The sequence below is a fragment of the Prunus mume genome, linkage group LG2 (genome assembly GCF_029339155.1).
Source record: "Prunus mume cultivar Tortuosa linkage group LG2, ASM2933915v1, whole genome shotgun sequence".
Taxonomy (NCBI): Eukaryota; Viridiplantae; Streptophyta; class Magnoliopsida; order Rosales; family Rosaceae; genus Prunus; species Prunus mume.
Window position 1 is genome coordinate 43959707 of NC_142699.1, and position 24260 is coordinate 43983966.

The following is a 24260-nucleotide window of genomic DNA, read 5'->3' on the forward strand; positions in this document are numbered from 1 at the left end:
CGGGTCGTGTCGTGTTATTCGCGAATTTGTGCGGGTCGTGTTTGGGTCCAGTGTTTCGACCCATTTAATCGTGTTCGTGTCAACCGTTAAGATAACGGGTTGACACGAACACGACCCGTAACCCGCAAAAACGACCCGTTTGCCAGCTCTAAGCATGTGTGTCATGATATTACAGATACACAGAATGCTATTGACAAGGATTATAGAACTCATGGTAAATTGAGGGTTTTATTTTTCCCATATTTCCCATAAGCAGTGAAATCTTTTCCTGCCAACCAAACGCCGCAGAAGGGTTTCGAGTGTGTAAAACGTTTTTTGCCGCTATTGTTTAGCGCGTAAGAGAAGCTATATGGCTCCCCCCAGTATTGTAATATATTAATGTCACTCATGCTAGTTTCAAAACCATTCAGCGCCTCCATCAGTATTTTCTTTCTGCACGGAGTTTATTATATTATTTTACTTCTCTCCCATTTGGTATTTGTCCAGTCACTTCGATTAGCTTCTCAAACTAAAACAGCTCTCAATCCTCAATATTCCCACATAGCTTTGTTCGCATATTCAAAACCCCTTCAAGATTCAGGGTTTGCCAAGATCTATATATTCCCATCAAGCTGCTTCTGATTGTTCTACTCTATATTTCATGATTCATTTGATTCTTGATGACTTGGGCACTGGGTTTTGGCGTAAAAGGTGAATTTGGGTTGGAGGGTATTTGAAGAAAGAGCAGAAGGGTCTATTTATTTGTTGGTGGTGGGTTTGTGATTCGTAGTGTGAACTGGTTGACTGGGTGTTTGATAAAAAGCGCCAGAGGGGTTTTTTTGGGGTGGAAATATGGGACATAGTTCGAAGAAGAAGAAGCGTGGAGGAGGAGGGAGTGGGAAGAAGAAGAAGGCCTTGAAAGATCATGGGGCTCATGTTGGTGGTGATGATAATGAACTTCTTTCTGAAGAGATCACTGCCTTGTAAGTGACTCTTCTTCTTAAACCCTTTTCTTCTTCAAGGGAATTGACTAAAAACTGCATATGGGGAAAACAATGTAATCATCATGAACAGCATGGGATGAAAACTTGAACAGTTGCACAGAACTGGATGCATATTTGACAACCTTGGATATGGTCCAAGCCTTATAGGGCTTAGGACTATCAGAAATTCAAATGGATTAATTGATATATGTTTTTCAAATGAAAATGGAAACTGTACTTTTGAAAATAAATTTTGTTACACGAATCCAAACAATAATGTTCCTTTTTAAGGTAAGGTGGGTCTTGTAGATCAGAGGGCAAAATAATGAAATTCTTTTCATTTTACTATATTTTGGCCAATATAAACCTCTGACAATGGTTTCAGTGTCATCACTGAAATGGATTTTGATTCGAATGCACTATTTGAATTGTGGTTTTTTCTTTTCATTTGCCCTTTTGCACCGTATGCTAGTCACTGCACAACAGAGCATGTTTTGCATGGGGGGTAGCTTATCCTCTACCCATAATCACGTTGTATTATATTTGATTATCACACATTTTCCATCCGCTTCCTTCTCTTGTAGTTACTTTTGGGTATTCAAGGGTGCTAGTTTAGTCACCTTTTGGGTCATTTGAGGAACATATCTGGATTTTTTTTGGGTGTTCAAGTGTTCTAGTTTGAGCCTGCTGGGTTCTTTTCTCTGTATTTTCTATTTTTAATGTAATTTTATGGGCTTCTAGCTCAATCCTTGGGAGGTGTGAAGGAGACTGTAGATTGGGGAGAGGTAAGATTTAGGTGATGCAGTAGATTAATAGTAATCTTTTTATTTGGTCCACTGTGAGCCTCCAAAACCGGAGAGGGTCTATTAACCTCAGGCATTTCATACAACTCAAAGGGATTAATCTATTTGACAGATTTTTTTTTTGTTTGTTTATATTTCCCTTTTTTGTTCTTAGTAATTTCTTATGACTTCCTTACAGTCACATTGGATGCTTTTCTAAATTTAAATCAATAATTTACGACTTGATTTGAGCGTTGTGCATTGTTTTTTTTTTGGGTAAATGGTTACTTCTAGAGCAATTTAGTGGTTTCTTTATTTGTTTTCCCTTTCTTTCGGGGTTATTCCGGTGCCTTTCCTCTTCTGTCCCCTTATATGATAATATCCATTATTTATCTGGACAAGAAAGAAGGCATGACCACAGAAAATGTTTCATAAAATTTTTGATGTCGGAAGATCTGATGGTTAAAACTTTTTATAGTTCTACATTATCTCCTACCAAGCGTAATATTTTATTTATGGTTATGTAATTGAAGTAACACAGTTGGCTCTTCCTGGTATTTGATTACAAAACCTACCACAAAATTCTATTACAAAATGTATTTCTGTTCCAGGGAAAATAACCTGGATGGTTGTAAATTAATGTCTGTATATATATTTTTTTAATTATGCAAATTGTAAGGTATTATGCTTTTAAAAATGCTGATGCTTCTGTTTGAAATATTCATGATAATTAATTCTATCTCATAATTTTATTGCTATTCTTCTGTGACATTTAGGTGTGCAATATTTCAAGACGATTGCAAAGTTATGTCTGGATCCCATCCTCAAATCATCATTAAGCTTAGGTATGTCTTATTTGTTTATAGAAGAATGCAATAGATCTAGATTCTAGACTAGACTCCTCTTGATTGACTTTTGTTCTCTATTGTAACAGGCCTCACTCGAAGGATATGGGTTATGAGGATATAGATGTTTCTGCACTTCTTTTAGTTAGGTAAGTGAGGTTCTGTTCAATGTTGCTTTTATTTAAAGTTAATGCATATTGCTTCAATCCTTCTCATGGATCTTAATATTTTTGTTTAATAGGTGCTTACCAGGGTATCCTTACAAGTGTCCGAAGTTACAGATAACTCCTGAGAAGGGTTTATCACAAAGTGATGCTGACAGGCTGCTATCTCTTATTCATGATCAGGTATTATTCCTTAACCAGGATTTGATAAATCTTCAAGAAGTTATTCTATACTGGAGTGGTTGATGTGGTTATAAATGCAACTTTTATTTCCCTGAATCGTAACAACAGTATATGCCTTAGCGGCTGCTAGCCCATTGACCAAGTGATGTAGGACACGGGTGAATCGAGTGTTTAGGTAATTTAGCGGAATCGAAAACAATGGAAAACAGAAAATAGAACAAACATGGATAGGTCTGGAATCACTCCAGGGGTTTGGCTTCACACCGAGAAGTCTCCAATCTCTGGAAAATAAGCTTTACTCAATATCTCAAATCTCAACTTCCTAATGAATTACATGAGACGGGAATTTATAGCAAACTAAAACCTAGAGACAATAGGATAAAAAATCCCTTGCTAAAACAGAAATTCTAACCTAAATAAAATAGGAAACTTAAAAATCCTACTAAAATCTGGAAAACTTAAAAATCTTACTAAAATCTGGAAAACTTAGATAACAAGTTAGAAACTAATCGCAGGAATAAAAAATTGCCAGGTTTAAGGACCAAATTAAATGACTTCCTCTCCCATCTCTTTCTTTTGTAAACCCTAATGGGTTTGACAAAGATGTCCTCGTCACCAAGTTAGTTTTGAACTTTTGATATAATGAAGTATAAATATGAGGTTAATTTTCCAAAAGGCCACTTTACCTGAAACAAACTGTGCTCTTCTATCCAATATTCATTTCAAGAAACAAATTCATGTAAATATATACACTTGCATGGAGAATATCATTGGTTAGTCTTCTACATAATAAACTTGTTTGCTTCCAATGCCTTATTTTGTAGGGCTCTGATCTATTCTTCTTTTATTTGTTCTGTTTCAGGCAAATTCTAATGCTCGAGAAGGACGGGTAATGATTTTCAATTTAGTAGAGACAGCCCAGGAATTCCTATCTGAAGTTGTGCCAGTGAGCCAATCACATGGCTCGGTAAGACTTTTTAATCATCATATTAGTGCATTTGTTTGTGTGAGCAAATGCATATACAAATGGTATATGTATTATATCGATATATTACATGTGTGAAACATCTTTCATGTAGATATTTTCTTCTTGTTCTGTTATTACACTTTTGTTTTGTTGATTCAAATGTGTATGCAATTCTGAATAAAGATGATTACTACTTGTCATCTTCAAGGTCTTGATTATTCTTGGATTTTGACATTCTCGAATTGGTATGCCAATCCCATGTTTTGTTATCTGTAGTTTAATTATAGAAAGTACTTGAATTATAGACAACCAAGGATTGAAATATCGGCCGATACACCGATATATCTGCCGATATATCGGTATTTTCAACTATCGACACCGATACTGGGGGGTAAGGCCATATCTTCCCCTGTATCAACGATATATCCCCGATAAGTGCGATATTCCCAATATTTTGCCGATATCCCCGATATTTTCAGATACCCATAACAGAACCCAAAAAAAAAAATCAGAAGTTTTGAAGGCAATTGAAGCAAATTGAAACCCAAAAATAGCTAATCCTTGCCCAGAGCCCTATAATTTATTATTATGAAGAATCTATGCACAGTCTACTACCCACATACCTCCAATCCATCTAGAGAGGACATGGCGATCAATTTTGGATCCATGAGCATAGGAACTAGACCTAGTACTAACTCAAATGAATCTTATGATGGCTATAGTTATGTCATGTATGATTATAGTGAAACCAGTTATGGAGCTCAAGATGATAAAAAAGATTATGGACCTACTAGTTAGTTAATCCTAACTATCCCATATATGGGAGGACAATAGGGAGCTCAAGAGAGACCTATGTGCACCACATTCAAACATGACTTACAAACTGCTCGGGTTACATGACTTGGTATGACTATTGTATGAATCTAGATGGTTGTTCCTCATTATTTGAACCTCATAACAGATCTTCATTTATGTAGATGTACACTTATCTGAATTGTAATCCAATGTTTAAACAAACTATGGATTTATGCATGGTTTATTCATTCTAATTAACATTTTATTTTCAAACTTTTCATTAACGTGCATTATATGCCACTTATATTTCATCATATGTATATATTATTATTAGTAAATTTTGAGTTTTATTTGTTCAATACATTCATTGATAATGTACATAACATCTATGAAAGTTTTACACTAAAATTATGTGTTTCAATGCCTATATATTTCATTTTTTGTTGATTTTTTCCCGATACCTAAAACGATAACGATATATCCCCCGAAATATCCGTAAATTGGAGGCCCGATATTATCTGCACGGCCGATAGTTTAATCCTTGTAGACAACCAAATGATTATAAAGATTAATTGCATTTTATTTGTATCATACATGATACTGTAGGTACATGGTACATGATTTTAAGACAATATAATATTGGCAACTACAGAGACTACATTTTTTCTATATGTTATTTTGAATTTGATGAGAGATTTTTAGTTTTAAGCTTTTTCAACATGTAGAGAAAACTTCACTTCACATTTCTTAAGAAATTTTTTGACTTTTCACTACTTCCCTACTGATTATCCAATTGATTGATTTTTTTGTTATATTTATTTCAAATGGAAGGTAATATGTCCGACTACGGGTAGCAGTGCTCAATTGTTTCAGAAGGACGTTGCAATCTCAAGTAACAAGAAGGGTCCTTTTGTTTATGGTTTCATAGACCTATTCAGTGGTTCTGGAGAGTCTTGGAATTGGGGTTTTGGAATAGATGAGACCAGTGGGATAAATCCTTCAGTCCCATCGCACACAGTGGATGGCTCCAAAGGCAAGCATGAGATTCAGGAAAAGAAACTTGATAGGCGTGCAGAACCTTTGAATTTGCAAGATATAAAGAAAAGTTCATTACTTTCCTCTACTGTCAAATTAGATGGCCTTGAAGAAGACAGTGAAGATGGCAACAAGAGCATAGCTTCTACTGATTCTAGTAGATTTTTGTTGGAAGAATTGGTACGCAATGGTGGTAAAGCTGAGAAAGAGGTGAGTAATATACTATCTTTTTTTGTAGATAATATAACATGCTTTTATTTGATTTTTAGTGCACAATTTTGCATGAATTTCACATTACATATATGTTCTTTTATTGTCTCTTTGACATATTACATATATTGTATTTTTTTCGTATTTACTCTTGTATCTTTTCAATATTAAAGTGTGACTAGAGATCTAGCAGCCTGTTAGAAGGCACAATAAGGAGATTTGAGGACAGATTATTATATATGGTTTTGCTGTCTTTGGTTGGAGAGATATAGGAGGGCTTTTGTTTGGAAGGAACATTTTGTTTTGGAGTTGAAAGATCACCTTTTTTCTAAGCTTTATTCGAATTCTCTCAAAGGAGATATATATTTTCTTCTGCAGTAGATCTTTGGTTTTGTCTCCACTTCTACCATTTGTGCACTGAGCTACAGGTGAATTGACATCTTAATGCTCCAAAATGATTGAACCCTGGAGTTCTCTTGGTATGGTAATAAAATGAATCATACCCCAAGGCTGAAGAACAATTTTTTATTTTTATTTTGTGTGGATGAATGAAGGTGGAGGGAAGTTAGAACAAGTTATACCAGAAACCCATTGCATAGAAGGCAAAGTGACCTAGAGAGCATTTGTTCTTTCTGGACGTTCTTGTTTGATAATGTCGTTTTGGTTTTGCTGTCTGTTTCTGTATAGAAAGTTTGTTTTGGACATCCTTTGATACCACAATATACTTCTATCCTTTGACAGAATTTGGTTATTGAGGAGGATTCAACAGAAGATGATTGCGAATTCGGAAGTGAACAATCAGAGTCACTCTCGTTTGCTTCCTTGGGTCATGATCAAGTGTCTCAAACCGTTAAAAAGGATCTTATAATGGTAATATCATGTATTCTTTTCTTTTGTACACACAGAATTTGATCCTAAACTTTCTATTGGGTGCTGTTTCCTTTTATGTTAGGTTCATCTGCTCCATCTTGCCTGCTCTTCTAAGGGACCACTGGCTGATGCTTTGCCACAAATAACCACAGAATTGGAAAACTTAGGGGTATGCAGTTCAATTCATCCTGTTTAGTTTTGATAACTTATACTTTCCAGATCCTTATCTCTGTTAATTTCATTTCCAGATCTTATCGGAATGGGGAAGGGATTTAGCATCTAAACCACCTTCACTTTTGAATAGAACATTTAATCATGCTTTTAGAGAACATATGGTAGGTCATCCCCCTTCTTCTTTTCTTTGTTGCTATGAACTGGCTTCTAAAATCAAATTCACATTACTACATGCCTTGTTAATTTTATCTAGGTTTCATCGCGAGTCTCTCAATTTTGGGAACCCACATCTGATTTTGAAGGGCCAAGTACATCTCTTCCAAGCTCTCGATATCTTAGTGACTTTGAGGAGCTACAGTCCCTTGGTAAACGAAAATTCTTGTTCTTTTTTTTGTGTTTTTTTTTGTTTTGTTTTCATCATAGCTTAATGTTGTTCTTTCACTGTGTGTGTGGCTACTAGGTAGATAATTAATTAGGAGATCTTAGTTGGTTGAGCTAACTATAGTTTGGTTAACAAATCCAATAAAGGTTTGTAGATCCCAGGGGGTGCCCATCCATGGTAGACATAGAAATTATTAAGTGAGATGATATTTTACCGATAATGCATAAGAGGTTTTTCATGCCCAAGAGGAAGTATAAAATTTCTTGTGTTGTTGATGTATGCTATGCAAAAGCACTTGAAAAGCAGCTTGTCATTGTAATTCTTGCCCTTCATTTTAGCCTTAAAGGGTGCAAAACTGTTGCAGTGGCATTATTGTAACTAATAGGACAGCATTATGAAAAGGCTTTTGTGTAGAGATATGTAACTGCTCCCCTTCATTCTCCCAAGCATTTTGAGTTCAAAATCTAGATCAAAATGGATAGAAAAGTTGATGATGAACAAGTGATAGTGGTTAAACTGGTTCAGTTGGATGAAGTTGAAGGTTGTTATTATTTTTTTCCATAGACTTTTGGGTTTGAAGGTACAGGTGTCGGTGGATGATAAAATGATGTGGATGCTAAATCCACATCCCTCGAGGGAAACAACCAGAATACTATCATTCATCTCAAGTGGTGAGTTCGGAACCTCCTAAGTTGGCAAGATTATCCATAGTGGAGAACGCCATTAAAGGCATGAGGATTCATGTGAGCGTTGCAAGTGAAAAAGCAAAGGAAGAGAGTAATTCATTTCCTACTGCGCTATTGGATAACCAAAGATGTAATATCAGTATTCTTACCTCTATTTGGTGTTTATTGGATTGTGTCAGTTATTACAAATGGAATTGCTTGGAAGTTGTACCCTTTAGTTTGACTTATTGTGCCTGGGGGAGTAAAATTGCTTATAAAGAAAAAAAAAAAAAAAGCTTAGAAGGCGTCAAGGTAGGTTTCTGTATATAGTTTTTTGTTTCCTTTAGCTTGGTGAGGTATGTGTCTCTGCTTGATGTGGGGGCAGTTGTGTTCGTGCAATAGGAATCGTTTCAAGTGTTAGGAGCTTCCAAACCTTAGTTCGGCGTTTTTTTTAACTGACCATTTTTTATTTCCTTTGTGCTTACTGGTTTTTATGCTTCTTGGACTTATGTTCTGGTCTTCATGGATGGCTTTGAGTTTTAGGAGCATACATTTTCTTTTACTTTTGACACATTGTTTCTCTCATTTTTTGAGGGGTTTTCTCTTGTATATTCATCTCTTACTTGCACTGCACATGACATAGTTTTTAGTTTTTAGTTTTCAGTTTTCAAAAGAAATTTAGTTTTATTATAACCAGTGAGGTTCTTTTCTCACACTGGTAACAGGTCATGGAGGCTTTGGCCATGTTGTATTGTGCAAAAATAAACTAGATGGAAGGCAGTATGCAGTGAAGAAAATTCGACTCAAGGACAAAAGCCTGCCAGTTAATGACAGAATATTGAGGTATATTAGTGTTTGCCACAATCTGATTGAAATTTAGGGTCATTTAGCTTAGACAAACTTATATCTTTTCATGAATCATATCTCAGATTGATTTGTGATGTATGAATGGGTTTCCATTTTGTTCATTTTAAAATAATATGATTTTTAATAAATATAAAAGGCAAAGTGTGCATAATTCTGATATGGAAGGAAATTAATCATGGAGTGAACTTTGGTTACTGGGATTAAGGGGGTTGTAATCAATTAAAAGTTCTGTAGATTCTTATAGAGTTTTTAAGCGACGAGCTGTTGTAGACTTCATAATTTTTGTTATGATTTTTGTATTGGGCCAAAGGGATGACTTTAAGTGGACAACCTTTGAAGAACTTTATGTCGAGTCTGATAGGTTTTGGCAGATTTCTTTCATGTATTTTTACAGATTCTTGAAGAATATATTCTCTCATGTTTAGGTGATTTTTTGACAAATAAATTTTAAGATGTATCTTTGGCGGAACTTAACAGTAACCTAAAGATCCGCAACCCGTGGGCCTGGTGGGCTCAGACCAATTATCTTTTGGCCTGCCCCAAACTGCAACACACGTGTCTAAGCCGACCCATAGCCTAGATTTTATACCCTTAACCCTTTTTGTTTTCGGTATCTTTTTTTATTCATTTTCCTCTTTATGTTTTTTTTCCTACCATTTTTCTCATTGATACTTGTTAGTTTGTTTTGTATTGATAGTTTTTTTTCTTTCTAACAAACTTGTTTACTTCTTTAAGCTCTTACAAACCTTTCTTGTACAATTATTTGTATTCAACATTTTTTTCGACCATTCATACATTTCAATCAATAAAATGCTTCAACACATGTTTAAATCTTTCTAATATATTATTTAGCTATATGTTTAAAATATGTAGTTGAACATAAATTTTGTCTGCTATTTTTTTCCCTATTATTTCTTCTAAATTTGTTTGTGGTTTAACTTTGGCGAGATACTTAGGGAAGTAGCCACACTTTCTCGTTTGCAGCATCAACATGTTGTACGATACTATCAGGTAAAACCTTTCTTATTTCCTGCTTTTGCATTGTGGCATGTATCTGTCCTCAATTATGCAATAATTTCTTTGTTGTTTTAAGCTTCTATGAATTTGTATATTCGATATTATCCTGGCTTACATTTATTTCAAAGCAGCTTGCCACTTTATTTGGGTGACTATTCTTTAATTAGAAAGCTATTTGCTGGCAATCTTTTGTTTCTACAATGGTCCTAATATTTGCAATCATGTGCAGGCGTGGTTTGAAACAGGTATTATTGGTGCTCATGGTGATACCACTTGGGGTTCAATGACTGCAGCCAGCTCCACCTTCAGCTTCAAAGGTACAAACTCAGCAGATGCTATTGGGCATGAGAATAAGCTTGAATCGACATATCTGTACATTCAAATGGAATATTGCCCTAGGTAAAACTTCTATTTAGATTCAGTTCTTATCTTAAAGAATAACATTTTGTGATGTGTAGTGATTGATTAGTTTTCTACCATTTGACATCTGTAATTACTGAAACCAGGTTCATCCTGGTATGTTTTGCGCCATTGCATTACCCTTATTTCTTTATGTGACTGAGAACATTAAGCTATGCCAAAATTTTGTTGTCAGTAAAACTTTTTTATTTTATTATTACCAACCTGATCTGAGTCCAAGGTAATGTGGTTTATTGGTTGAGAGTTCATCATTCCTCATAGTCTGTGAATAGAAACCTGCTAATATGATAACATTACTAGGCTTGCAAACATTGATCAGGAGTGAGTTGAATTTTTAAATATATGAAGTTTGATACTGTCTCAATGTAAAATAGGTGAAAGGTATGCAAGATTGAAAAAAAATTGAAATAAATAATAAGCGTACAAATGAGATGCACGAAACTGTCTCTACCGACCTTTTTTTTTTGGTTTATTCTCTATCATCCCTTGAACTATGTAGCATGTCTAGTTTAGCTAATCATCTGCAAATGAGGTTGGTTTGCCAACAACCCCTTATTGAACAAAGATGTGCGTTTTGGTTTTCATATGGTTGAACTTAAGATTATTTCATTCTGTCAATTTGGTTTCATAAATCCCTTAAAATTTGTTTGCTTGCTGAATTTTCTTATCATATGTCGTTTTAATTTTTCATGTCTTTTTTTGGTATGGTTTGAAGGACTTTACGCCAGGTTTTCGAGTCGTATAGTCGTTTTGACAAAGAATTAGCATGGCATTTGTGTCGTCAAATTGTTGAAGGCTTGGCACACATACATGGACAGGGAATCATTCATCGGGACTTAACCCCAAGTAACATATTCTTTGATGCGCGCAATGATATTAAAATTGGGGATTTTGGTCTGGGTAAGTTCCAGATTTTGTAATATTTACTCCATAGTAAGTGTTAGTTTGAGAACTATGCAGTCCAATTTTTATGCACCTGCAGTCAGGTCCTTTTAAAAGCATTTTGTCAAGAATGCCAGAGGAAATTCAAACAAGCTTATTGTATACCAATTCTTATAACCGCGAGAACATGGTTGGAAAGTGCATGGGGATGAGCTTCACACTTCATGACTATTTTCTGTCGCAAACTACTGTTTCAAATGAAAGTCTGTTTCTTTTGGACATACCAATTTTCCTTTTGTAGAGGAGTCTCCTGGTTGATAACATGAAAACTATTTACACACATAACTCATGCATTTTATACTCAAAGATGTTTGCTAAAAGTCAAGATTTGTATGCTTAACAATAATGTAATTTGTTTTGTTTCAGCCAAGTTTTTGAAGTTGGAGCAGTTGGATCAAGAACCTAGTTTTCCTCCAGATACAGCTGGGGTTTCTCTTGATGGTACTGGCCGAGTTGGTACATATTTGTACACTGCTCCTGAAATTGAGCAAGGATGGCCAAAGATTGATGAAAAGGTAAATGTTTGATTGTACTTATTTTTGTTTTTTTTTTTCAATAATTTACACAACATGGAATGTGCTAGTTGTGCTTCAGCTTTAATTGCATGTAATTTGTTTTTATTCAAAATAATATCAGGTAAACATCATTGAGTCAACTTGGATTGCAGGCTGATATGTACAGCTTGGGAGTTGTATTCTTCGAGCTATGGCACCCATTTGGGACGGCAATGGAACGACACCATGTCCTATCTGATTTGAAACAGAAGGGCGAACTTCCTCCTGCTTGGGTTGCTGAATTTCCTGAACAGGCATCTTTGTTGCGACGCTTAATGTCTCCAAGTCCATCAGATCGTCCTTCTGCCACAGAACTTCTAAAGCATGCATTTCCACCACGAATGGAGTCCGAGTTATTAGACAGTAAGTGGCAATTGTGATCTTTGTATTTACCTTATTAAGCTAATCTAAGTAGAGGAGTGAGCAGCTTGCAAGCACGGTTCATTTGCATCTCTAACTATAATCTTCCATCTATTTAAAAGCTCTGCTATGCTTCTTTGATCTAATTGCAAAATAATATAGCTGTAGTTGTTAACTCTGTGATACCAACCGTATATTTAACATTTAAACATTTGTACAACTTAATTAAAAAACCTTTAAAAGGTCAAACAATAATGGAGGATAAATGAGAATAACCAAGTAATATAATGTGATAGACAGGGTTTCCAAGTTCCAATACTCCTCTCAAGCTGCGGGCAAGATGTCCTTGAAGTGCAGCTTAACTATAGAAGCCTGAAGTAAGACGACCTAACTGGTTTTGCAGACATATTAGCTCTCTGCTTGAATGGTGGAACAAATGCTAAGGCAATGACACCAAAGTGAACCTTCTCCTCTAATAAAGTGAATATCAGCCTCCATGTGCTTCATTAACTCATGTAAAACAGAATCCGAAGCAAGTATAACGGAAAATTCTTATCACAAGATAATGTAGTTTAATTCATTGCTGTAAATCCCAGCGCATGAAGAATTGATCAAAGCCATAAGCCTTTGCATGATAACAGAGGATCTAGAGACTACATGTTGCTTCGTTATTCCCATGGAGGGTATATAACATTTATATGGACCAATGATTTATACATGCACTAACATAGTTCACATTAGTGTAACATGAGCATGACTTCAAATAACGTAAAATGTGGTGAATATCCAAATGAAATGTCCAAGGTAAGGTGTCTAGCCTACATCCAAGAATCCCAGTATGCTGTAACAAGCCCAACCCCAAAATAGTGCTCTGTGATAAAGATGCTACATGAGTCAGCTTGTCCAGAGGACCTATTCATTCTTTTTTTCTCAAACTCGTCAGTACTTCATATGTGTTCAAGTCCTAATAACCTTTTGGAATCACTCAATTCTGTGGGGGATATTTGGTCATCATGACAGTTTCCTTTCTTTCATAGTATTTACAGATTATAATTTGTTTTTACCTAGTGCTTGTCCAGCATGTGCTCAAAGGAAGGATGGTGAAGATGTTTCTTGTGATTCATAATATTTACACTTGTTCTTCTTTCCAAGCATATGTAGAATTTTATAACTGATTCAAGTTGAGTTTTGAGTAGCTTGACTAAAATGATTTCCTTCAATATGATCAGATATTTTACGAACAATGCAAACTTCAGAGGACAGAAGTGTATATGATAAAGTTCTGAATGCCATCTTCGATGAGGAGATGTTAAGCATGAAAGATCAGCAACATCATGATGGAAGATTGGGATCTGTAAGTGATATTTCTGCTATTCAGTACGCAGATTTACACACTGAGGCTCGTGATTATGTTGTTGACAGCACAAGGGAGGTGTTCAGACAGCATTGTGCGAAACACCTTGAAGTAATAACCATGCGTTTGCTAGATGACTGCCAACAGTTCAATAGGTTCCTCTCTTGAACTCTTTGTAGCCGTGTTTACTATAATGTTTACTGTTACCTTCTCTTTCTTATTATATGCTAGTTCATGCTAATTATTTGTTATATCTTACAAGGAACACTGTCAAACTTTTAACCCATGGAGGAGATATGCTTGAACTTTGTCATGAGCTGCGCTTGCCTTTTGTTAGTTGGGTGATCTCCAGCCAGGTATTAAACATATCGAAATAAATATGACTTGTTGCATGTTTTTCTTATCCCTTTCATTCTTGTTGTCCAACATACACCAAATGAAGGTTTTTAGTTTTTAAGTCAAGTCGTTATCCCTTGGCTGATCATGCTATCCTAATTTAACTCTCACGTCTTTGGGTCATGTTCTGCGCCTTTGAAGTTCTGCTTGGGTTTTGTTATTTTTCTTCTGGAAGCTAAGTGTATTTATATACTAAGTAGATATTGTCCATGCAATGCATAGATTGGCAATATTATCAGAAAATAGGTTGTGTATTAAAAGAAACTAGTAGTTTGATAAATGGTTGAAGTAAAAACAGTAAAGTGATTTAAGCTGTTTATTATATATGCTAGAAATGTAATTAGCTCATAGAAATTATCTTGTATGTATGTATTAAAATATAATAGAAAATGATATTTGCTAGAGGATCAAAGAAGATGAAAGTTCTGAAGATAGATCACTGCCAACAGAAAGTGGGAAAGATGCATTTGATCCTGATTTGAGCAGGAGCTGTAACTTTTATTTGTGTTGGGCTGCTAGCTTTATAACATAAATTTTTTTTGAAAATAAGAGCAGTATAATGTTTCCATCAAACAACCAATGCCTAGTTTTAATCATGTATTCCACCGTTGCAAAGTCCTGAGGACTTTATTCAGTTGACAATGATTTCTGTGGAAGAGGAAATCACTGTTTTATTCTCAACTGAGATAGGTTTCTTTATAAGATGAAATCATTGCTTTATACAGTTTATATTATTCTACCTGCTTCTTTTGTATCTAAAATTTTAAGTTAAAGTCAGGGGGCATAACTTGGCCATTCTACTTGTAGAAATCTTCATTCAAACGTTATGAAGTATCATATGTGCACAGAAGACCCATTGGACATTCACCCCCAAGTCGCTACCTGCAGGTATTATTAAATGGATGTTTCTTATAGGTGTTGGTCTGTCTGTCTGTCTGTCTGTCTGTCTGTCTGTCTGTCTCTGTCTCTGTCTCTGTCTCTGTCTCTGTCTGTCTGTCTGTCTGTCTGTCTGTCTGTCTCTCTATCTATATATATATATATATTATCTTATTAGAATTTTGATGTTTATATTCAAAAGTTAACTGTATTTTCTCAATGATTTTCTGTCTAAGTTGATGTATGTTTTACTACCTTTACTGTCAACAGGGCGACTTCGATATTATTGGAGGTGCATCAGCATTAACAGAGGCAGAAGTAATCAAGGTGATACATTATCTGATTTATTTATCTATATGCGTGTGTGTCTGTTGGCATGCATGTGTGCATGTCACACGAATGTTTGTGTGAACTTATTTGAGGATATAATGTAAACTGATGCATATTCTTTTTTATATTTAATGAAAAGTCCAAAGACTCATTTTGATTTTTATTTCTGTTTTTGTAAAATAATAATTATGGCGTGGGAACATTAAGAAGTTGTGCAGTAATTTCTAAAATATTTACTGCTGTATGCATTGTGAAAAATTTATTTGTTGACAGACCAAATTCTTTTCCTGGTTAAATACCAGAAAAGGATCACTGTCAATACCTGACTATTTTGGAATCCGTTATACTGAAAGGATTTAGGCACAGGGGTACTTCAACATTTTGTTTTTTCTCATCTTTCCCAAAAAGTACTAAGAATTTCTGGGGTGTAGTGAATCCAAATCGAAAGTGATGTGAATGTTATGGTATTGATATATATGTTGCAATCTTTTGCATAGTAGCGTCCCCAATTTAATTACTTAATTGTCGTTTGTTTTAGCAAGTATTATGGTATTTCTAGCCAATATTTATTTATTTGTTGGCAATTCACTGGCATGCACTGGCCAATGGTTTGTGTGGTAGCGTATACTTAATAAGTGTGTCTCATCTTGCAGGTGACAAGGGACATTGTTGCTCGTTTTTTTAATTCAGATTTTTGTGATATTCATCTAAACCATGGGGACTTACTGGAAGCAATTTGGTCTTGGGTAGGAGTCAAGTCAGAGCATAGACAGAAAGTAGCAGAGGTAAACAATTCATGTATTAGGGACATTTCCGTAAATGATCTGTGTGTGTATTACCATTAATGATACTCATTGATGCTACCCTTAATGAATGAAGCTCCTGTCTATGATGGGCTCTTTACGTCCTCAATCCTCTGAGCGGAAATCCAAATGGGTGGTAATCCGGCGTCAGCTTTTGCAGGTTTGATAAAATTATAATGTACTTACACTTTCGAGCCTGTTAACAATTATAATTGGAACTACCGACTTCAGCAGACCAGATGTTCATGTCTTTATGATTTGCTATATAGTTTAACATGTAGAAACCAAATAGGATTTGTAGCTGGTGTGATTACCTTGCTATATTTTTATTTATTTTGTCCTCAAATTTAGTTCAGGTTGTGCATGGAAACTGATCCTGCATTTTTAGGAGTACTTTATTTTTTCCCATCAATAGTGAAGTGAACAATGTAAGGATTGTGAAATGCTTTTCCATGGACCAACTAATAAAAAGGATCAAATTATAAAAACTCAGTATATTTTTTTCATGGGAGCTGATTTTTCCACTCCTCTTTTGTTCACTTACGCTCCTTTTTTTGTTATAGTAAAAACTATTAAAAAAAAAAAAGGGAGTGTAAGTGGAACAAAAAAAATCCCCACCCTTTATAAGGAACATACTTTCAGTAATAAAAACAGGGGAGAAGTTGTCCACTGGACAAGCAGACTAAACAAGTACAACAGTAACTCAGATGAAAGCATCCTATCATTACATTAATGAAACCTAAGATACAGCAGCACTCCAATCATGAATAAATACCGAAAAGAACTTCCCTAGACTATAAAGTAACTGACACCCAAAGGTAAGCCCAAAAGAAAACTCTATCCTACAGATGATCCACTCCCTCATCCCTTGCTCCTTCAATTATCCTTCTATTTCCTCTCCAACCACACTACCCAGAATTGTCAGCACAGCAGATCTCCATACCTTTTTTATTTTTCTAAGTTTCTAAATTATAGAAACTTTGCCTCTGTAGAGAAAGCTATGGAAGTGCATCCTTTGAGGGGCTGATTAGGATTTAACCAATTTTTTTAGCCCCAGTAGATTACGCCGTTGTCTCTCTTTGAGACACAGTAGACTCCAGCATAGCCTTGAACTTTAAGGGTTGGACTTAAATCCTATTTTGGTGAATCACTGGAAGGAAAAAAAAAAACTTTTGCTAATTTCGTAAACTGGGTTTTGTCCGTTATTTTCTATAAAATAAGTTACTTGAAGGTTGTTTCTAGGTATACATATCCTATGTCTTCTTTTAATCCATGTGTGTTAGTCATTATTTTAGTTCTCTTTTAGAATATGTGAAGCAGGGCTCCTAACAAAGTTCATGTCCCCGTGTCCCTTTTATGAAAAATACCTATTTTAAGTGCATGAGCTAATACTTTCATCAGGGACATTGTCCAGTTGTGTTCTTCCAAATACCTAGCAGGAATATAGTGCTTGTCTTGGTGTTCGGAAGCATTTTGATATGTCCAATGAAATAAGTTATGCAGGTGGTGTGATTTTACTGTGGGTTTCTAAGGATTAAATAGCTTACATTGCTTCAAGTTCTAGTGTATCTGGCATTTTGTTATGCTAACATGTATCACTCAGTCAATTGGCAGATCCAACTTGGTCAATTGGGATTCATAATTCAATTGACTGGCATCTAACTGGTTCATACTAAAACAAAAAGGTTAGCAACACAAAACTACATAATTAATTGCATCAACACATAAAAAGAACACTAATCATTTAGCTGGTTCAGAAACTTTCTGACATCCACCCCCACCTCTCTCTCAAGGATTGGTTTTGTGGCTCTCCGCTAAAATCAAATTGGGGTAGGTTCACCCTAAACTTCCACAATTGTATTGGTCAGTTTTCACATTAGGTACTGTACCCATGCAATTCTTAACCACGTTCATACATCTATACAAATGCTTTTCATGGGATTTTCTCCTGTGTTCCAAATTAAAACCTAGCATGTAGATTAGTTTTTACAATGGGCTTGTTGGCAAACCAAATCCTAAAGCACGCTCATACCTCCATCCAATCTTTCCTCATTGACCTATAGATTCACTAACTCCTCTAAGCCAGACTCAAGGTTATGCTATGTGGGCCTCGATGTTTGCCCCTTATTGATAAGTGCTTCTCCAGGAAGCGCTTACTGGTCAATACGCAAGAAGCACTTGGATTTTTAATAGATCTTTTATGTGCTTCTTACAAAAAGTTCTAGTGGAAATAGCGCTACTGACTAGGGAGTAATAATGTGGTCTATGCAAAGTACTCCCAAACAAGTCCTAAGAGTCCTGGGAAGGTCCTGACCTAACTTTGATATGGAGCACACTCCATAAAACTCTGTACATAAGTCTACCTCTAACTCAGGATAAGGAAATTTATAACAGTCTGATCTCCCTGCTTAAACCTAGACTTGAAGAACTCCTCTAGCCCGTTGCGCTTAGAGATGTAAATTGAAATACAGTTCAAACACTGTTGAAACGGGGATTGAATTTACTCCAAATGCTGTTGAATCCAATATTCTTTCAAGGATAAATCTGGAAGCGCTGGAAATCTTAGAATCTGAGGGAAACTGCAGAGAAGTTTTCCATTGAATGCTGAGTGGGTTCTATCTGTTTCATTGTTACAAGCCTAAATAACCTTCAAATACCCTCTGAATGACTGTTTTTAGTTGCAATCATTTATCAACCTTAACATGTCCTAGAATTCATTTCCCTTGCATAGATTGCATTTTTGTTAAATATTTAGGTCTGGTTAATGTTCTCCATGCATGCTATATGTTAGATTTGAGTACACCCTGTTGCACTGATTATTTATTTCTTTGGCTGGACGACTAACAATTTTATTGAATGATAAAAATTGTTGCTTTGTGTGTTTGTGTTTGGAATGAAGTCGATAAAACTTCGACATTTCTTATTGTATAAAGACTCAGTTGAGCTTCTCATATTTCCTATAAAAGCACCCATAAACACATATAAGTGTATGAGCTTCTCGTATTCCATTGAGTTTATGCTTGAATTTTCGATGCATCTAACAGATTTCATATAGTTAAACTAGCATAAAAAGAGTAATGTCAACTCATTTGTGAAATACATGTGAAAATAATTTATTTCTAAATATAATATGAGCAGAAAGGATTATATATTTTTATTAATTATTTCCTTTTACAGGAACTTAATTTACCAGAAGCTGTTGTAAATAGGTTGCAAACCGTTGGTTTAAGGTTTTGTGGAGCTGCAGATCAGGCACTTGCTAGACTGAGGGGAGCCCTGCCAACTGGTATTATTGTCATGTTTGATTATACATGTACATCAAATGAGCGATGAGAATCATTTGCAGAAATTTAATGCAGATAAACCAACGCGGAAGGCACTTGATGAGTTGTCAGATCTCTATAGCCACTTGAGAGTTTGGAGGATCGAAAGACATGTTTACATAAACCCACTTATGCCACCAACTGAGGGTTATCACAGAGATTTGTTCTTCCAGGTATCTTATCTTTAGATTTATTCTAATTTTCCCTTTTCTCTCCCAAAGAACCATAAGGATACTTAAGTATTTCCTATCATGAAAAGTCAATAAAACTTATTCAAGATATGCATCTATGAGACAGTAATGCTATCCTGTAAGCATGTAGAATCGTTGAGGATTTACCTGAGTGAAGCATGGATGGCTGGTATGATCTTGAGCTACAGTGAGCTCCTAATAAAATTCTGTTATTGTAAGTTTATGGTTAATCTGGATGTGAACTAGCCAGAACTTGAATGAGAAAGTGAAAGTAACACACTGATTGAATGAATTTTTAGCTTGTCTACACACAATAAACACAATGGACAGTTGAAGTGTGCATGGATTGATCCATTACTGAAAATAAAAATGTTTTACAACCAAATGGGTGTTTAAAAAATAATAGGTCAACATCGAACTGATTCTAGCAAATGACATTAATCAAGCTATTTCAATCATGTGATAACATAAAAAATTACGTAGATTTCAAGATTACACTGATCTGTCTGGTCACAGAACATTAAGAAAAGAATTCACTGCCCCCAAAACATATAATTTCATCTCAAATAGCAGTTAAGTACAAAATAAAATAAGCAAATAATTCTAATACTACAACTTATTAGAACACGAATCTGAAATTCACACATTAGTTTCCTGGTATATGTACTCTATGTGCATGCCCCTTTTGTTTTTGCAAGCATGTTCAAGTAATTTTGTTTTTTTATTATTATTTAGAAACATTTTTTATTAGGATATATGATAGAACATAAAAAGCAAACAGGGAGTCCAGCAACAAACTGGATAAAACTGTTTGAGTGATTTTGTTTATAAGAATTTTTTGTAATACATGTCCTATCAATATTCTAGTACGTGATTAATAATAAAATATATACATTCTCTCATACCAAGAGTTGATAAGAAATGAAATTTTTATTTTTATTTTTATAGTATTTATTAAGAGTTGCAATTTCTTTCCCAGGTATATTTAGTGAAGGATAACAATCCTGGATCACTTACCGAAGGTACACTGCTTGCTGTTGGTGGTCGCTATGACTATTTGCTTCGTCAAATGTGGGGTCTTGAACATGTAGGTTATACACGTTTACTTTCTTCTAGTTACCTTTTGTTCTTTACAGCAATACTTGCCATTACTGGAAAACACAAGATTTTTTAGTATCTAGATGCAGGTGAACAGTTGAAATGTGCTTGAGCTCTTTCGCAACTTTTGCTACTGCCCTTAATAACTACCTAAATTACTCAATACAGAATTTAGAACTGAATGTTAATATACCTCTTTAATGTGACTATCGCATGGAACATTATACTTGAATTCTTCTTTGTTATAAAGCTCCACATGCTCCTGAAGTACTTTGACTATGTGAAGGTTCATGTAAATTAACCAATTGGATTATACAAAGAAATCAGGAGGTTTATGATAGCAAATCTTCCATATAATGCATTAAGACACGAGCAATGTGTTGAAGAATTTTATGATTATTAGTGGCTGTCATAATTCAAAGTGTTGCTCAGTTATTCTATTTGTTTGAATATGCAGTGGAAGTCATCTTTTCTCCACCTCCTTGTATCTCTCGATACATGATTTTTTTTAAACATCTTTTAACATCTCTCTTAGTATAACGGAGTGGCTCAAGCATCAAATTTGATCTTTCTTCTTGTATTGGTTCTCTTTTTCTGTTGTATGGTTATTTTTCATTTTCAACCATATTTCTTGAATTATACTGTGTTTAGTTTCGGTTGATTCAGTCAGTGAAGTTGTTTACCATGCTAGTGCTATTTCAGATGCTCAGAGATATTGGTATGTTTATTAATTTGTCACATTCTCTACTCTCAGTTGCAATTAATATTGCATTTTTTAAAATGGTGTATTACTGTAGAGGTTTATATCTAAGACTTGCACCTAGTTACGATGTGTCTTGGAAGATTTTGGTAGGTCTTGCATTTCCTTTATAGTGAACCATTTTGAAAGGTAATAGGAAAAATATTACCAACCATATAAAAGATATTTATGTTACACTTACGTCTAACCTTTTCTCTTGTTCTTACATTGATAATGGTTTCTGTTTTCTGTTTGTCAGAAATCAAACCCTCCTGGTGCTGTTGGAGCCAGCCTTGCATTAGAGACAATAATTCAGCATTCTCCCGTTGATGTTAAACCAATCAGGTAGATATTTACTTGTTTGTTTATTTATTCTATCTTGTAAAGTTGCCATCATGGTTCACTATCTTTAATTTAATACATTTCTGTCTTTTTACTTTATTTTCATTCTTGCAGATATGAAGTTAGCAACGATGTTCTTGTTTGCTCGAAAGGAGGTGGTGGTCTATTGGCAGAGCGCATGGAACTAGTCGCTGAGCTATGGGAGGAGAACATCAAGGTTTTGAGACAGAATTTTTTAAGATTTAGGCTACAGAGTTATTGGTAATTGATGTGTTGTGCTGACTAGTGAGTCTTTTATCTATCAGGCTGAGTTTGTTCCAATACCAGATCCAAGTTTAACAGAGCAGTATGAATATGCAAACGAACATGATATAAAGTGCCTTGTCATCATAACAGACACAGGGGTTTCACAGAAAGGTTCTGTTAAGGTAATATATATGTGCTGATGTAGAAGTCTCATTTTATATAAGGTCACAGGTAGCCTTGTCAATATGGTATGCAAATTACATTAAACACAAGTTACACAACAGCTTGATGTTATTGTGGGAGGGGCACACAGTCATATGGGAATGTTATCTGCTATGTTGTTAGACTGTTAATCAGGCAATTCATGTGTGTTTATATTGATACCGTAGTAGACTTTCTGGCAAGAAAACATTATTAAATATATTTATTTTAATGACTAAAAAGTTTTCTCCATGACAAGTAGATAAATGTCAAGCAGCATCATTCTCAAATTTCATGCTATAAAAATGGAAATTTATGTCTCTCTGGCCATGAATAATAACTTAATAATTATGGCACCAGTGGTTACCCCAAGTGGTGGGCTGTTAGGAATTTTGCACTAATCTTGATTTACAAAGAGAAAATAAATGCACAAATTAACACATGCAAGGTTTATGTGGAAAAGCATTAGTAGCCCAAAAAAAACTATTTTGATTGTAAAAATGCCCATTTTTTTATTGGTAAGGCCAGAAAGAATTGTTGTAATTTTGACGAGTTCCAAAAGGCCTGAAAATTTCAGAGATTTAAGTCATGTAATGCGAATTTATAATGTTTCTCTTTAATCTGGAGGTTTATCTTAGTCAAATGGTTTCTGTATTGTTTTTTGACATGTTGAATTCATGCATTAGTTGGAAGTGGTTCTAGTAGACTTATGTAATGATAAGAATCTTATCACTTGTTGTCTCTAGAGTTAACTTTTTCTTTTTCTGTATGATCAATTATTACTGTGTTATTCAGTCCAAAAAAAAAAAAAAAAAATTATTACTTTGTTATTTTACCTTAAGTAGTGAAAATCTTAAATGGTTGACGCTGTTATCCTTTTTCATTGCATCTTTATGATAGTAATTCTCATGAGGCTCACAACTTGTAAAAGTTTCTGATTGCGTCAAGTAATTAATATGATAAAGAGCACTCTAGAGATTTATGAATTTTCAAGAAACATAAATAGCATCCTTGAAAATTCATTAAAAAATGAAAGATCTTGATGGTGACGCTGGGGGCTGTTCGGAGAGAATTTCTTCTGCCCAAATCTATTATATCTGCACAAGGATTTACTTATGTCAATTGTACCTTTGATTCTGAAAAACTTGTATTCATCCTCTTAATTAATTTTGGAACTGACACACATTATGCCACTAATTAATCGACTGTATCTCCAGGTCCGTCATCTTGAACTCAAGAAAGAAAAGGAAGTTGAAAGAGAAAATCTTGTCAGGTTTCTGCTGGATGCAATGGCAATACAATTTAAAAATCCTTCCATTTGGAATTAGGCTTGCCCTTCCAAAGCAATACTTTTCTGGTGAGTGAATCAGGGTGCTGAAATATCTTGCATAATTTCTTCATAAAAGCTTGCTTGTGAAAATAGTCACAACAATAGTAAACTAGTAGCTGTTACTATCTATGCCATTTATAGCTGCCTTTATATGGTGTATCAATTGATTATCCAGCTCTTACTCTGTTTCCACATATTGTTCAGTTTTCCAGCAACCCTGTTGACTCCAGGAGAACCACACTGTTGATTGAGTTATGGCTCATCTTTGGAAATCGAGAAAATCAACATGAAGTTTTGCAGCATTTTCTATTCTTGTCTGAAGAGTTTTTAGGGTTCCTCACTTTGTATTTGAATTTGAAAATTTGTATATATTTCATAGGTCAACTTGTTTAATGAAACAGAACTAGAAATTATTGAGAGACAGATAAATTTTTTGTTCTTGATATGTTAAAAGCGTTCTGGAACAATATGTGAAAAAGCATCTCCTTCATTTGGCCTGACATGAACTTTTCAACTATGGCATGGTTTCAGAGCACTGTGTTCTCAGTCACTTTTATTTTTATATTGTTTATTATTGTGCGGCTAACTTGCTAGGTTTGTATTTTTTGGTTTTCCTGGTCTCCTATTGATTGAATTTTGTATGCTTCATCTCTTGATTTCATATATAGAACCGGCCAAGCAAAAGCCTTGATTTCATGCTAGAAATATTTAGCTGAACCGAGTACCCAGGCCTATAACCATCAAACCCAATACCCATCTCTCACTATAACGACCTTAGTTGGAGGGAAAGAGAAGAAAGCTGGTTCTCAATAACGAAATTTTTATTTTTTATTTTTA

The 24260-nt window shown here is 34.9% G+C and overlaps 1 protein-coding gene across 1 annotated transcript; it reads left to right on the plus strand.

Annotated features, from left to right (window-relative positions):
* Nucleotides 1–404: 404 nt before the first annotated feature.
* Nucleotides 405–23925, plus strand: GCN2 (protein kinase family protein). The gene is made up of 30 exons (XM_016792550.2): nucleotides 405–962; nucleotides 2521–2589; nucleotides 2679–2738; nucleotides 2831–2936; nucleotides 3799–3903; nucleotides 5530–5943; nucleotides 6685–6813; nucleotides 6896–6982; nucleotides 7062–7148; nucleotides 7241–7352; nucleotides 8760–8877; nucleotides 9858–9912; nucleotides 10148–10317; nucleotides 11054–11238; nucleotides 11647–11795; nucleotides 11948–12197; nucleotides 13424–13703; nucleotides 13811–13904; nucleotides 14752–14832; nucleotides 15091–15147; nucleotides 15804–15935; nucleotides 16030–16113; nucleotides 19131–19239; nucleotides 19313–19449; nucleotides 20447–20554; nucleotides 21564–21649; nucleotides 21761–21863; nucleotides 21952–22074; nucleotides 23311–23450; nucleotides 23628–23925. The coding sequence occupies exons 1-29, from the start codon at nucleotides 832–834 to the stop codon at nucleotides 23419–23421; spliced, it is 3732 nt and encodes a 1243-aa protein (XP_016648036.2). The 5' UTR covers nucleotides 405–831; the 3' UTR covers nucleotides 23422–23450; nucleotides 23628–23925.
* Nucleotides 23926–24260: the final 335 nt, after the last annotated feature.